Source organism: Helicoverpa armigera, chromosome 5 (genome assembly GCF_030705265.1).
Source record: "Helicoverpa armigera isolate CAAS_96S chromosome 5, ASM3070526v1, whole genome shotgun sequence".
NCBI classification, from domain to species: domain Eukaryota; kingdom Metazoa; phylum Arthropoda; class Insecta; order Lepidoptera; family Noctuidae; genus Helicoverpa; species Helicoverpa armigera.
In genome coordinates, this window is record NC_087124.1 from 2,334,878 (window position 1) to 2,351,854 (window position 16,977).

The window sequence follows — 16,977 nt, forward strand, 5'->3', positions numbered from 1 at the left end:
CTTGTATCACTCCTTGGATCAGGATTAACTGTCACTCGCCCAAACTCACATACTTTGCATCTTTTTGAATAACTGATACCGTCAAGCAGCATATAACAGCCAATTTAACCGGCTTAGTAAAAACTATGGCAAACAATTTTAAGACGAACCGTATCATATTGATTTAAAAGCTACACGTTTACAAGTAGAAGTAATTAATTAAATCAAAAGTATATAACGGCGTCAAGAAGCCACGCAACCATTTCACACACAAAGAGTCCAGCGAGCGTGACAGCCCAATTAAACAACTTCCAAACGAACGGAAAACTCTCGCACGCTAGGTATGTCATGTCAGACGAAAAGCTTTGTATTTCAGGAATGCTTTGATATGATTCCTTCTCACTGAACACTGGGAAAACTGACACGCGATGTTCTTGCTTTTGTACTGCTGAATTGTTCAGCATCTGGTATAAATCACACCGTTTTTGGTAGTTGGCGAAACATTTATTTCTTCTTCGTAGATACGCCGTTATGTACTCCCCTATGCTCTCTGATTCTCTTATATTTTCCCTTGTGTACTCCCTTAGATACTCCGTTATGACTCATCCCACTGCGAGTGCAGCAGGAAGGATTGGCAGACTTTTTCTGTCTAAGACTTTCGAACAATCGCGCATACATAACAGGACCTAAAGGAGCCCTTTAAGGTCTTATTTTTATGATTCTCATTAACATCTCTCTGGTAATTTTTCAACCTTCTTATTCATCCCCAGGTACGCAGCAACCCACGCTCGGCCGACATTCTGCAACGTATGCCGGGAGCCTTTAGGCGCGCTCGGCACGGCGCACGCGCTGGCCTGTGAGCTGTGCAAGTTCAAAGCGCACAAGCGATGTGCGTCGCGGGCGCCGCCATCTTGTAAATGGAGCACGCTCGCTTCGCTCGGGCCACATGTCGTCGAAGATGCTGATGGGGTAAGCTCAAATTATTTTCATATATCTTCTAACGTTAGCGTGACAACACGAATCGTCGGTCTCAATTACCACTCCATGTTCATGTATAAGTTTGGTTGTGACCTCGTTTTGAGAGGTATCGTCTAGCCCAAATTGTGGCGGTAAAATACTATCGGCCTTTATTAAACCCTGTTATCAAAGGCGGTCTGCAGCTAAATTCCGAGCCTAAGTCCGTGCTTGTGATACATACTCCCACACATCCGTTTTATAACGCAGCGATTCGCGCAATGTTACGTGACGGTAAAAGTTTAAAGACAACTGTATCAACTACATCCTGGAATGTTGCAGCAACTGAAGTTGAGCAAAAGTTAGGCAGAATAAATAATACGTCTCAGTATACCACACTTTTCAAATGTATGATTTAAAACGCAAGCGTCGCCGCAGGCAGAACTTGTCTGCCAATTCGTGCGTGTACACACATTTTACGGCTCATACCGTTAAACCGTTTAATGGCGTTGTGTATAGAGGCTGAGATTACAAACTTTATAGTTTTCTACGAGCTTTTGTTTACATAGTAAAGCAGCAGTAAACTTGTAATACTCACTTTGTAGCTTTGAATTTGAATGTTGGATATGTGAAGAAGGTAAAAACTTTCTATTCCTATAAAAGTTAGAAGGCTATATGGTTTTAGTTATATAGATTACTAGCTTCCGCCCGCGGCTTCGTCCGCGTAGAGTTCGGTTATATCGCGTTTCCGAGAGAATTCTTCAAAAGTCCGGGATAAAAACTATCCTATGTTCTTTCTCAAGATCAACTCTACCTCTGTACCAAATTTTATTAAAATCAGTTCAGTGGTTTAGACGTGACAGCGTAACAGACAGACTGACAGACAGAGTTACTTTCGCATTTATAATATTAGTAGGGATATATAGGTCGTAAGCATCAGGTATAATGCCTACAGCTTTCGATCTGATAAGAAACCATTAATTTCATTATGAAATTATCATATTAGGAAAACATTTTGCCCTAAATAAGTGTAGCGCATAGTTTTTTTCAGCTATCACTTTTTACAATCTTGATATTTGATGGCTAATCAGCACGTGTAGACATTCTGAAGTTATGAAATCCAAAAAAACTTTGCTCTTGAAAATCGTTGGTGCTTTCTCTAAAATCAATTAAAGTATATGAGTTTATGATAAACGTGTTGTAGTAAAAATGCGGTCTACAACCTATAAGCCACTTGCACCCGATGTTACCGTATAAAAAGTGAGGGCTACTCTCAAACTACAGCACATAATCAGCTTATGAATAACCCACGCCTCGCTGGGTGGTTTAATGAGGTAACTTTGCGCTCTCTCGTGTCCGGTGGTGTAAACAAAAGGTTTTAGCTAAGTCAATAAGGGGCAAGTAAGTTATTTTACCATGAATTATATAAGTTGACAGCTTCCGCAAGAATATTCCTGCGTTTCAGTTAAACTCCTTCTGCGCACACGGTTAAGCAGTAGCCGAACTTCCTCGATAAATGGACTACCTATCTAACTCTGCTATCTAAGAATTTTTCAAATCCATCCAGTAGTTCCTGATATTAGTACCTTCAAGGAAAATAACAAACTCTTCAGCTTTATAATAATGAGTATGTACGACGCATATATTTACCAACTACAATTGAGATCAGGGCAAGAGGATGATGATGGTATAAGTAGTGGTAGATGGCGCAATTAAATATCTGCATTTTTCCTGCATTTTCTTCACCATGAACCACAATTTTCTGCGTAGGTATACTATCTACTATTTATACATACGAGTAGGTTGGTTGCATTGTAAACTTTTCGCTTTCATAACGCAGCGAAAGTTGCTCATTTTACTCCGCGTTTGTATTCTCAATTTGTACCAGTGTATTTCCAGAGAACAGTTTCTTTGTTTATACTGAAATTGAAAATTTGTATTTGTGAGAAATACAAGACCAGAATAAAATGTTACTTTTCAATAGTTGGTAGCCATTGTTATAGATTTTGACATAGTGTTTGAGAACAACTAGCTGATCCCGCGGTTCTACGCTAGTCCCGGGTCTTTCCGCAACTGTCTATGTATGTATGTATGTCATTTCTTAGGCTAGTCGCTTAGTTCGCATTTGTAATATTGGGAGGATCGTTTAGATTTTTAGATTTTTTGCGGTAAGTAACCTTAAAATGTATGTTTGTTTAGGATGTCCCTAAGATATGAATTTTATTTGATTTTCAGAAACCTCTGTGATATTAGATCTTAGACAAAGTATTCTTCATTGCATTTCTTTGTATATGTAAACACACTCCCAAACCGGGAAGTGTTCGTAAAGTTAAGCAAATTGAACATGATTTGACGAAGGTGCTTAAAGTTTTGAGGTTAATTTCCTTTAGTGGGGGATCGTCCCTTGTTGATCACGATGTTACAGTATTAATAACCTAATGGTTTTAGTTAGTTTGAAGGAATTACAAGCCATGGTTAAGCAGTTTAAGTTAAGACTCTTGGTTTTACCCATTCGAAGGGCTTATAGATTAAGTAGGTATGAATAGATACCTCATTATCTCTGTTTTTTAAGAAAACAATTAAGTATAGGACATATATCCGTTAGGTGGCAAGAATAGGGTTGGTTGTACTTAAGCAAACGGTTCAAGTGGGTCTTATTCTAAGAAAATAAAAATGAAGTTCGCATTTGTTTTTATTATATAAATAGGTGTATGCAATGGGTTGGGATGGATAGCGATGATATATTTCACAAAACAAAAAATATCTATCTCCAAAAAAAATATTTAAACCGAAAGTAATGTGTCCAACAGTGAAACCTCGGGGATCCTAACCTAACAAAAAAATCCTCAGTCCTGAATACATTTTGATCCCTACTAATCTCAACGGAGTTTTAATACCAGCATGAAAAGGGTGATGCCACCAATCTTTGATTAAAAAACGGGGATCAATACTCTTCTACATACCTATTATTATATCTACCTATGATTCTCATAGTTGATATCATGGAAAACCACGGAGTAAGTGAGAGTGAGCGGAGATGCCAAAATGCAGGTAGGTTAGGCGCCTTCTTCTAGGCCAAATTCTTGTGGTGGGTATGACCAAAGCGATCAGTTACAAGTAAACTAACGAAGCGTTCTGGTTTTTTGTGACATTTGATAACAATTTTTGCTATTACAAAATAATCGGGTGCAAAATAGGCGTATAAATCCGTTCCAAATATCCGTTATGGCTCCTCCGAGATGTCATAATGCAAAATCTCCAAAGAAAGTAGCGCGCCAAAATGCGGGTGTTCGGGGAACGAGGAACGTTACTAGCTTCGCCCTTACACACTTCCCATGGAACCCGCCCATTATTTCCAAACAAAATCACCAATCAATCAACACCCATCTATGACAAAGGCAGATTGTTTTTGACAAGTTCTCAATAGTTCTAGTAACTGATTACTTTACCTACAAGAAGGATCCTCCTACCATCCTTATGGCATCTCTGCTACCTTTCCCTCCTCCGTGGTTGATATAGATTTGTTCACCTGTAGAAAAGGTCACAACCAGTGCTTATTGAAAGCTGCAAAAATTAATTAATTCTTATGGAAACCTTTACTGTCCAATCATTTAGTAAGAGTATAAGTTGCAGTTTATTTTTTTCGTATAAAGGAGACCTTTGTCGAAAATACTTAAATAAATATAATTTACTGCGATATTTTTTAACAAACACACTTTAAAAGGTTTACGTGGGTTGCATCATTTAACTATAACCAAATCATAACCAGCCACGAAATGTCCTCTCATTGAATTCTCCTTCTTATTGAATTCTAGTAAATTCTGCACGAAATAAGAAATATTTTACGATTTACTTGGTAAATCTAACTTAAGATTCTTCATTAGTAAAACAAATAAAGCATACTAAAACAAAATTATTATTATTGCTTTATTTCTATACTTATCTTCAACCGCTGCATAGGGTTATCGAAATACAATTTGAACTCTTACTAAAATACTCTCAACTGTTGAACAATCAAACACAAGATGCAGTTTAACAAAATTGTTGGTTCCAACAGTCCAACATTGTTGATTCACTCAACTTATTTAGCTAAACAGACTTCGTTTGTAACAATAAGAATAAGCTTCGAGTTATTTCAGTTAATTAAAGTTATTTGCTCGTTTTGTTGGTTTTGTTTGAGAACTTATTGCTTGAGGCTATTTTGATAAATATAATATGTAGTTTGTGGTGAATAGTAACTAGTAAGTTAAAGTAGTTGGGGCTTTATTTTGGTTCTAGCTGGTTAGCGCAGTCTTGCTTCTGTCCTCAGGGATTTTTTTTCGAAGACAAGCTATTTTGATAGTTAACGTTATTTAAAATGGTATTGCAGTGAAATTAAACAATAATAGATGTGTTAGGACTTATATATTATATAATTAATCTTAGGCAGTCGCTCCTCGTAAAGCGCTGGTACTCAGCTGAATCCGGTTTGACTGGACTGGAAGCCGACCCCAACATGGTTGGGAAAAAGGGTCGGATATTGAGATGTATTAGGATTTAAAGACACAAGTTCAGCAATTTGTTTGCCTGTTTAGTATATTTTTATGAAAACTTAAAATATGCCTACTAGTACTGTAACATTTATATTGTAGTTGCATCTTACTTAAACCAAAAAAAGAGAGAAACAATTTCGTAATCCAAAACAATTTCAAAACATTCTAAAAGCCGAATAAAGTTCTGACCAAAGTATTTAATTTTTTACCAAGGAGGTATTCCTTTTTCGGCCGCCATTTTAAAACTACGTCGAATTCCACTAATTTTCAGCTATTCAGGAATTTGCTTTTCTTCAGTAGATCCTGAACGTTTCAAACTTTTTTAATAGGGTTCTGGACGACAGGGTCCTTTTGAAGTCGTGATGAATTGTGATTTACTTTTTTGAAAAAGGAAATTTGAATTTGGCTTTAAGTTTTCGAGTATTAGTTTTTGTTTTAATGAAGCTTTGTATACTCTTTAGTGTACTTGGTAAGAATGCTAGCTGTCAGTAAACTAAACATTTCCGGAAACATTTTTTTTTTGTACTTTCACGCATGAAAAAAAAATTGAAAATATAGTAATTGAGATACCTACATGAAAATTCTCAAAACTCAAAATCATACGAAGTTATAGTAACACAGGATTCTCACACAAAAAAATATATTTTAGTCTCAAGAAATGGCACTAAAATTCCTTCGATTTTATGTAAAAGTTCTTACGAAGTCTTGGAAGTCGTAGAGGCTGTTAGCTTAAGCCCGCTCCACTAAGCCGTCACGATTATATCCCCTTATCTAGAACGCTTTTACAGAAGAAAACTTTCAATATCACCGAGAAATTGTAATGCACTTTTACACTATTCTGAATAAAAAAGTTAGGTAGAACTACTTTCTTTAAATTAACACTTAGATGAAACTACGTTTTTTAATCTTTTAAGTACCTAGCTAAGGAAAATTCTATTTTCTTAGCAGCACTTTAGGAAGCTCGTGGAATAACGATCAGTCTATGGATCACCATCTTTTCATGAGGAGTTCCTCCGCGTTTTGGAAACCGCTTTAAATTGTGAACCCCAGCTGCCAGAAGCCAGAAAGTCTGACAACGAATTGGCATCGCTTAGCCGAATTGTTGCGATTAACTTAATTGACTTAATGAATAAGTATATTTAAATAATATTATTCTTTTGTTACAGAACATAATAATGCCTCACCAGTGGTTGGAAGGCAACCTTCCCGTAGCTGCCAAGTGTGACGTGTGTGACAAAACCTGCGGCTCCGTGCTCAGGTGAGCAACTTACTACCAGTTACTTTATACATTGTTTAGGACCAAAAATGATATGGACGCTAGGTAGAAATATTGTACAAACTTCGTAAAAGAATATCAATACTTTTATGGATCTTTATATTATAAAGAAGTTTTTGAAGTTGGTGTAATTGAAGGGGTAAAGTCTGGAGCTATTGAACAGATTTTGAAAATTATTTTATCAATACAAAGCTACGTTGTTTGTGAGTTTATGTGGCTATATTATAACTTGCTACGAGAACCAGTTCCCTCGAGATGAGGGTGAAATTGTGAGGAGCAGCTATGAAATAATGTTCAATTAAACAGTATTGATACTAACTACACTACTGCAGAGTTGTTATTAGCAGGTCTAGCTGTCTAGTTTAGGGTTTCTGTCAAAGTAATGTGTACCAGATTATGAGAAAACTTATAGCTACTGATCAAGTGTGTGTCTATCAGGAATGGCTGACTGAAGGCGATAAGACTGTCCATTGTTTTACTCTGATTTATTTGATCTTCTTTGGTGTACAATGTAGGTCAATCCTACCTCTGATACCTCTGATATAGGAAGCCAGACTTCATTGTATGCCTTATCTTCCTATGAGGAAGAAATCTCTGTATCCAATACCTGATCCGCTTTGGCAAATATATCTTTGCCAAATACTGCAGATAAACTGAATAGCCTGTTTTATAGAATGACATTAAAATACGATAAATAAACAACCTGTGACAAAATGGCCAAATATTGCTAAATGTGCATTAATGTGTTTTTACCATAATACTCTTTTTCATCAATAGACCTGTTAAATGTTAGCCAATCGCACACCTATTTAGGTATGTTTAGACACCTGTTAAGGATGAATAAACAGCAAAGTATCAGCAGTATTCACCGATATCTACACTGCATACACAAGTATATAATAGTACTTATGTATGTATAATGTATGTTACTTGTATTAGCCATTAGCGTATCCGTAGTTCGCGGTTTCCCGCATTGCGGCGTCCAGTCCGGGATAGCTGAATGTGCACTTAGCCTTAACTAAGTGAACTGGGCTTTAGCAAATCTGCTGAATTTAAAGTATTGAAATGGTTCAGTATTATTACCAAAATAGTCCTTCCTTTAATATACTAGTTCCCGCAGCGGTTTCGAAACTACTCCGCTCACCCGGATAAAAAAATTGATTAAGAGTTAAATAACCCATTTACCTATCGAGGAAGATTATAAAGATGGCATACTTTTTAACCGTGTGCGCGATGAAGTTCCCACGGCTAGCAATCAAACCATGCTCTTATATTTAATAAGCTAATAAACCTTCAAAATTTTTCATACGTTAAGAAGCCAGCCATACTCAGATCTCAAAAGATATCGCCACCTCCATCTTAAAAGACGTAAAATCTTTTAACATTCTAATATTATTTTAATTATGCCTGTCAAAGCTTTAAAGCAAGCCGTATAACTGTGAATTATATCCGCATATCCGCCGCTTGATCCGCGACGTATCCGCGTATTACCGGCGTGCGAATATCTTAGCGCTTTCACGTTTTACTATGGATGCCTTTGTGGAATTGAAATCATACTACCGATTGAAAACTCTACAGATAGGTAACGTAAAATTAGATTGAATTATCTTGCTGATTTCCGTGTAAATTCGCAATTTCATCTCAATCACCTCAATCGTTTAAGCGCAAAAATCCACAAAATTGTCTCAATTTTATATTACCATACTTACCTATTTTTATATAGGTAACACCTATACTTATAGTTACGTGAAGGATTTAAGCCTCAGCACCTACATTGTAAATTATACTTACCACAAATCAGCAAATTTGAACCCAAACTTAACTTCAACTTTCAACAATACGCAGCAGAAACTCTTGACGTTAGTATCACAAGTATACTCAGTAACGTGTGTGTATTTTAAGATCATACACGAAGATGTAATGTTATGATGTAGAAGGAACTCAAGCTTGATTAGATACGCACCGATCTGATACCGTTTGCGAATAAACCAAGTGTGATGTTTGTTCAATTGATCTGATATATTTTGCACGTAGGTTATTGAAAACACACATTTTTATACAGGAACATATATTATTTAATAAGAGATTTTTTAAACGTTTGTCTGTAAAGGCTCCGAAACATCTCATCCGATTTTAAAAAATCTTTTACTATTTGAATGGAAGTGGATGTTTTCACAATTTACCTTTCTCATTCCATAGCAAATTCTGACATACCCTTAACATGATAAACTTTGAAAGAGAAACCATGGAGTTCCTTGCAGTACATACAAACCTGGAATTGAACTCACACATTCAAACTTGAGAGGTTGTATACTAGGCCACCACTACAGCCACACAGCGGATAGGCTTAATTATCTACAATCTAGATTCTAGATCATCTGCATCTGATATTCCAATTAATCCATTACCGATAGTATTGTTAGCATTGTGCCAATACGTAGTTCTAGTTAATTGATAAATGTGCCGTCAGTACGAACACGGCCATGTTTTGTTACTTAGCCGACCGATCAATCATTTTGGAAGTAATGTTCAGAGCTGTTACACGTAAATAAAATCAAAGTTTTTTTTGGGTTCCGTACCCAAATGGTAAAACAGAGCCCTATTGTTTTCGCTCCTCTGTTCGTCCGTCCGTCCGTCTGTCACCAGGCTGTATCTCATGAACCGTGATAGTTAGAGAGTTGAAATTTTCACAGATGTTTTTCACATATGTATTTCTGTTGCCACTATAACAAAAAATACTGAAAACTAGAATAAAATAAATATTTTGGGGGACTCCCATACAACAAACGTGATTTTTTGTTCATTTTTGCTCTGGTACGGAACCCTTCCCGCGCAAGTCCGACTCGCACTTGGCCAGTTTTTTTTTCCCACGTAGTAACTACTTCGTTCACCTGGATTGGGTCCGTCATTTGTCAATTTGAAAGCTATTTTCTTACCGAATTGGGTTTAGTGATTTTGCCGTAAAAAATATTTTTTATGGATTGTAAATTACAGTCTGAATTCTGAATCAATTTGTTTCAAGGCCTATTTGTTTAGAAAATTCTATAATGAGCTAGTAATATCTTGAACGTGCATTGTTCATTTTCCATAAAAAAAACCTGCTGGTGAAGATGCTCAAAACCTGTCTATAAGTCGTGTCATCAAAAAAAGTACCAACAGCTCAAACTTTCTCATTTATTTGAGCAACAGAACTTTATTCTTCACATCAGCGTCACGAAGTAGTTTGAGCAATTTGTCGATGGATGACATCGTAACTGCCATAAATGACGTACTTCAAAACAAATAAAATGAATAAGAGAAAAGCGTATCTTACACTTGTTGCTGGAATATTTACTCTGTCCTGATGAGTTTTGTTTAATTTAAAAGCCACATCTGGGCAAAATGCAGAAGCTGCTTTTAAACCAAATGGGACCTTTAGTTTTCCATTTTATTCCTAAATACTTAATTATTTTAATGATAACTAGCAACAGCATTTAAAACGGTTTAACTCTAGTACAAGAATAGCTTAAAGTATTAACCCTTCGAATATATATTTTTTTACAAATTTCAACACCAAAAATATGTTTGTTTAAAATATGTATGTATCAATTTCACCCTAACTTTGCATTCACAAGCTGAGCACACAAGCAAAAATAATGGCTATCCATTACTAAGCCACCGAGTGTCCCGGAGCGACGGGATTGTCGGGAAATAACCAACGCTCGACCATTATCCCGCGCAAAACCCCGGGAAATTGAAACAACACTGTTTGAGCCACTTCTCAAACGTTGAACGGAAGGATTTCGCGGGATAGTTTTCAGATCCCGTTGTCGGTCCCGTTGAAAGGTTTAGCGGGGTTTATATGAAACTAGATGTTTACTGCTGTGTTATAAAACAATTTTGAGTCAAAACAATGTCAAGGGATAATAATATTTTATGCTCCTCCTGTAATGTTGTTCAGTTAGATCTTAAAGGCACCTCAACCAAATAGACTCATGATAATAACTTATGCGTGACTTATGATTATTCTTAACTGTGCGACTTTAAAGTAATTCGGTCCCTGTATAACTTTACGCAAATATTTTTAGCAAAAAGAAGGCAAATAGTTTTAAATAGGACCAATCTTTTCTATTATTCCATCAAACTAAGAACTACATCTGGATTAAAAATTAAATGCATTTATTTGCCTATTCCAGTGTTAACCAACTCAACATGATAATAATACTCCTTTTATACACGTAATTACATACTAAGATGTTCTTGTTGAACCTCTCAAGCTGAGGGTGCTGGCACCTGGGCCTAATGACGTCACGCTTAGCGCGCCATTTTGAAACATTGTGGTATGAAAAGGGTGAAGGGAAAAATGTTTTTGAGTTATAAACATGCCCGTATCCAAAAAGGATAGATAAATTATTGCGATTTAAGTAAAATTCGACTAAATGCAATTGTGTATTTTTTATCTCAGACACCAATGACTGTGTTTCGGATGGCACGTTAAACTGTAGGTCCCGGCTGTCATTGAACATCCTTGGCAGTCGTTACGGGTAGTCAGAAGCCAGTAAGTCTGACACCAGTCTAACCAAGGGGTATTGGGTTGCCCGGGTAACTCGGTTGAGAAGGTCAGATAGGGCAGTCGCTCCTTGTAAAGCACTCAGCTACATCCGGTTAGACTGGAAGCTGACCCCAACATAGTTTAGGAAAAAGGCTCGGAGGAAGACAATAGTGTATTTTTTTAATGTGTTCTACTGTCTGTTGTTTGCAAATTAGTATGCCATTTGCAAATTCACATAAAATATTTTATTTCTATATCGTTCTTGTCCATGTTAACGCTAGTCAATTCTTGTAGACTATTCCACTAGGTGACCTTTGTATCGGATAAACCTTCGATCAATGTGAAACAAATTGTACTTACTCAGGAGCATGTGGTTAGACTGGAAACCGACCCCAACATACTTAGTTCGAAAAAAAAACTAGACTAGTTAACAATTTAGTAGCAGACTATTTCTATAACAGACAGACTCTAATCATTCAACAATTTAGACATATAAGACTTTAGCAAGAACTATTTACGATCAATAGCCCGAATGATTTCAACGTTAGGCAAGTTCTGATGTGGCCAAACAAGAGGAAATGGGACCGATGCAATAAATGTTACTTATGTATGATCTAGTTAAACTTCTGTATGAGTTTCCACGAGTTTTGGGTGTGCTGAATCTAGGAATGTCTTTGGAACTTTTGTCTGAAAATAGACTAGATAGTTATTGGCTATAAATACTAACTGGAGATAACAGAATTACCTACAATTTGTTAAAGACAGCTCATCAAGCTACTATGATCTGTATCTTTGATAGATTACCAACTTTATCTCTAAATAAGCTTTGGGAAAATTAAACTATTTTTTTTGGCTGTACAAACAAAATCCATCAAAATATATCTTGCATTTAACCGTTTAGCATTTTTTAACACTTCGAAACTTTTTTCAGAATTTGTATACAAATCGCAATCGATTTCAATTTGAAAACTGAACGTACCTAGAACACTTTTATCCTTTTATTTCAAGAAGTTTTAACACCATGTCTTCGCTACTGTGTACAAATATGATAGTGCACAATATTTCTATGCTTGTCGATACACTTTATCGAGTTCGTTGAATCGAAATTGAATTGATGTATCGATAGGAGCACTAGATAGAATCGAGAATCGAGTTTGATCTAACACGTTTTCCCTAGTTGACTGTCACTGAATTTCAAATAGTTTTAGATATATGTAGTTGCAACGTATAAATAATGCATAAGTCTATTTATTTTATTTTCAAAAGAAATTTTATTTTTTTCACGTACCAAATCTATTTACGAAATTACGTATTTATTTTATTTTATTTGTTCAACAAGTATGATTGGCATAGAGAGAACAGCGAGCTCCTAAACTATTATTACCTAAATCCAATTTCTGTTTTGTTTATGTACCTACATTGAATATTGGCCCTATAAATGAAATCTTTTCAAAATTCATATAATTTAAGCACAAAAATTACCTGCACTAATATATCTTCAATCATCATCATCAGCCTATCGCAGTCCACTGCTGGACATAGGCCTCTCCAAGTGCAATATAACTCAATCTTATCACTAATATATAGAGGTAACTCAATCACCACTAAAAATGATATGCCATCATTTGGAGATAGGTGGATAGTGACTATCGAATGGCCTATGGAACAACTTTTCCACACTGTAGACAAACAATAACGCTACGATATTTCCTTAACTTAGGTTAGTCAACTTTCACCTAGCCAGATTTCAATATCTGTCAAGGTTTTTAACACAAAACCCGGCAGTTCGTGTAATTGGCTTGTGCTATTTAAATAAAACGTCACAATGAGTGACTAAACCTTACCGTTCCGAGAACCGGGGTCGGCTCGCTATAGTCCGAAAGATTTGAATAACCTTGACCATAGAGAAGAGATCTATAAGAGGGGTCGTGATCTGTCCCTTACGAATGATTTCTTATGAAATGAAAAAGCGGTATTGAAATGAAGGACTATATTAGATATTGAACCGTAAGATTTGAGTAAAGCGAATGAGTAGCTACCTCAATATCACTCTATCTGCATCTCTTTCTATTCTAACTCTCTCATAACGGGCCAGCTGGAAGAGATTTCTAATGAAATAAGCTGTGCCTTTGTACTATCTGTTCTATTTTTCTTCTTCTCTGTATTCTGTGTGTGTACATAAACTGTTAAATAAATAAATAAATATATTTTATCTTATTTTTTAAGAGAAAGGAAGTACATAAAGGGAGTACATAATGAAGTATATAAGGAAGTACATAAGGGGAGAACATAAGAAAGTTCATAAGGGGAGTAAATAAGAGGTGTATATAAAGGGAGTACATAAGGGGAGCACATAGGGGGGCCACATAAGGAAATAGGTACATAAGGGGAGTACATAAAGAAGTACATAAGAACAGTACCTAAAGGGAATACATAAGGGAAGTACATAATACAGTATATCGGGTGTGTCGTACGTGAGTAGTATTTTAATACAAAATGTTGCGCTTAAAAAGATCTTTCAGATGATATAGGTACACATCATTAATAGAGGGAAAGTAGACGAACATCCAAACATTTCGCCCTGCTTTCATAATTAAAAAAATACAGTGAAAGGTACAAAATTAGAGAACGTTTTTTTTTATATTCCTTTACCTAAGATAGTAATCCTTTTCAAGTTTTTATTCTACATATTATTTCTTTGTCCCCAGATTACAAGACTTTAGATGCGTTTGGTGTCGCCGCTGCGTGCACGCGGCGTGCAAGCCGACGTGGCGCGCCTCGTGCTCGCTGGGCCCCGCGCGTGCCTCCGTCGTGCCACCCACGCGCCTGCACTCTGTGGGGCCCGACGACGCCTGGGTCCCAGACAGGCCGCCCAATGCCAGTCCTCTTATTGTGTTCGTTAATTCTAGATCAGGTGAGGAAATGAGGTTGTAGAAATGTTTTATGTCAAAAAAGCGGATGAGGCTTACTTGTGTGTGTAAAACATTTACCTACTTATGCTTAACAGAACTTCTGTGGCTAGGAATGAAGTTGTTTGATGAAGTTCGAGGTGCGTAACGCCACACACAATTAATTTATATTAGACTAGCTGTTGCCCGCGACTTCGTACGCGGATCCTGTCCCTTATGCCAGCGACTACGAGGTCAGCAAAATCAAAGATCTGAATAGTCTGATATTGAATTTTAAGGGACCGAAGAGAAACGTTCTATATACTTAATTTTTGTACTTTAACAGCAAAAGCACAGCAGACTAAACAAAACGCTGAGAACTGAACCGCAATAGACGTGACCATAGGGATAAAAGTAGTGATTCTAATTAGTCCGCATTTGTGTGTGGCAAAAATATTACACAAGTATTATTACGTAAAAAAACATTAAATAGATGACAAAGTCGTGGTGACTTAGTGGAAGTCGTGGTGGTTTAGTGGGTAGAGAACCAATCTCTCAAGTATGAGCGTGCGTCTTTAATTCCAGGTCTGGCAAGTGCCTGCCAATGCAACTTTTCTAAGTTCATATGTACTTTCTACGTATACCTATTTTGGATACCAATGACCGTCATTTGGAGGGGATGTTAAACTGTAGGTTCCGGCTGTCATTGAACATTCTTGGCAGTCGTTATGGGTAGTCAGAAGCCAGTACGTCTTACCAAGGGGTGTTGGGTTGAACGGGTAACCGGGTCGTGGAGGTCAGATAGGCAGTCGCTCCTTGTAAAACACTGGTACTCAGTTGCATCGTGACTGGAAGTCGACCCTAACATAATTGGGACAAAGGCTCTTGAGATAATAACGACAATAATAATGAGATATAGGTACCGCAGGATATCTGAGGCTGGGAGACGGGGAGTAGCGACCCCACGGGGCTATATATACTGAGTTCTCCAGGGAGAGTATACTGTCCCCCATCTCCGGCCGGTCGGAGTGAATCATGACGGGGGTAGGTCTCACGCCTCTGGCTTGGCTTGGCCGTCCAGAGTGGAGTCGCTAGAGCAGGATTAGTAGCCCTACTCGGAGGGTAGGTGCCTCATGGTAAGCACAGGGAGCGCGTAATCTGCGTTTAAAGTCCACCGAGGTATCCTCACCCTTCAGCCGCTCATGTCCCTGTTGCCCTCTTGTTGCTATTCAGTGACTGGTTCCCGGGGGCCCAGTAAGTGAGGTGGCGAGTCTCCACCTGCCATTTTTAGATGTACCTAATAGGTACATTGTCATCCACTAACATCCCATCACAATAGCCCAAGTAGTTTTCCTCCATAGTTAGCAATATTTTAGCACAAAACCGGGGATTGTCTTTTTTTAACGACGTCTACCGGGGTTTGTCCTTGGGTTCATTTCTATAGTGTATAAAGGGATAATCGTCGGTTTTGTGTCACCATTTCATAAAAGTTGTCTCAAAAGGGCTTCAGCGAGTTGGCTTCGGCCTCACGCCCCCATTTGGGAGGCAATCCCAAAAATTCGGAACTCTATAGTCCCGAGGTCTGGAAGAGACATACAATATAATAATGAGATATAACACAACAAAGTCGGAGAGTGGGGGCTCGTGACGCCACGTCTAGGTATGTAAAATTTGTACTAAGCAGTGAATTCAAGCGTTGTTGTATCTTCGTTATTATTTGTTTGTGAGAGAGAGAAAAGAAAAATACGTGTCTAAAAGACGGACTAATTACTTTTTGATTCACCATACCTATTTCATAACATTCATTTCTATACATTTCAAGTGTAGTATTGCTCCTGAAGTTCCACATCAGGTGTTCCAGATTTTCGATGTTTATACGTCAATAGAGAGTGCTTATCAGATTGAACCACTTTTGCTAAAACGTCATATCTTCATATGCTATAGTCTAGCTGGGCTCCTGGAGTTCCACATCAGGTGTAGGTGTGGTTCAATTTTTATAAGTCAACAGAGAGTGCTTATCAGATTGAACAACTTTTGCTAAAACGTCATACCTCTATATGCTATAGTCTAGCTGGGCCCCTGGAGTTCCACATCAGGTGTTTTAGATCTTCAATTTGTGTAAGTCAATAGAAAGTGCTTATCAAATTGAACAACTTTTGCTAAAACGTCATACCTGTATATGGTATAGAGAAGCTGGGCTCTTGGGGTTCCACATCAGGTGTTCCAGATCTTAAAATTTATTATCTCAGCTGAAAATGCTCATCACATGAAACAATTTTTGCCATGGCACCATTTTTGTATCTCTTATAGTTTTGTTGGTCTGTTGGAGTTCTGCATCAGGTCTTCAAGTTTCGAAGATAAATTATAGCCCATATGTTGACCAGGCTTAATACTGATACAACAAAGAAAAAATCATTGAAATCCGTTCAGTAGTTCGGAAGATTAGCGTGTACAAATCTAAGAAGATGTATACAAACTTTCATCCCCTATTTTATCCCCTTAGGGATGGAATTTATCAAAATCCTTTCTTAAGGGTTGCCTACGCCATAGTAGCTTTATGCATGCAAAGTCTCAGTCCGATCGGTTTAAAATTGACAAAGTTTCATACAAACTTTCATCCCCTATTTTATCCCTTTAGGGGTAGAATTGATCAAAATCCTTTCTTAGCGGATGCCTACGTCATAACATCTACCTGCATGCCAAATTTCAGCCCAATCCGTCCAGTGGTTTCAGCTGTGCGTTGATAGATCACTATGTCAGTCAGTCAGTCAGTCAGTCAGTCACCTTTGAGTTTTATATATTTAGATTACGATACTC

The 16,977-nt window shown here is 37.3% G+C and overlaps 1 protein-coding gene across 3 annotated transcripts in view; it reads left to right on the top strand.

The window, feature by feature from the left end:
- LOC110376588 (diacylglycerol kinase eta) overlaps positions 1–16,977 on the top strand; it is a 161,553-nt gene that overhangs the window by 126,910 nt on the left and 17,666 nt on the right. For all 3 annotated transcript variants that reach the window (XM_064034546.1, XM_064034547.1, XM_064034548.1), the window contains 3 exons: positions 750–948; positions 6,632–6,723; positions 13,981–14,186. In XM_064034546.1, the coding sequence (XP_063890616.1) occupies positions 750–948; positions 6,632–6,723; positions 13,981–14,186 (497 nt within the window). The remainder of the gene's footprint in view (positions 1–749; positions 949–6,631; positions 6,724–13,980; positions 14,187–16,977) is intronic.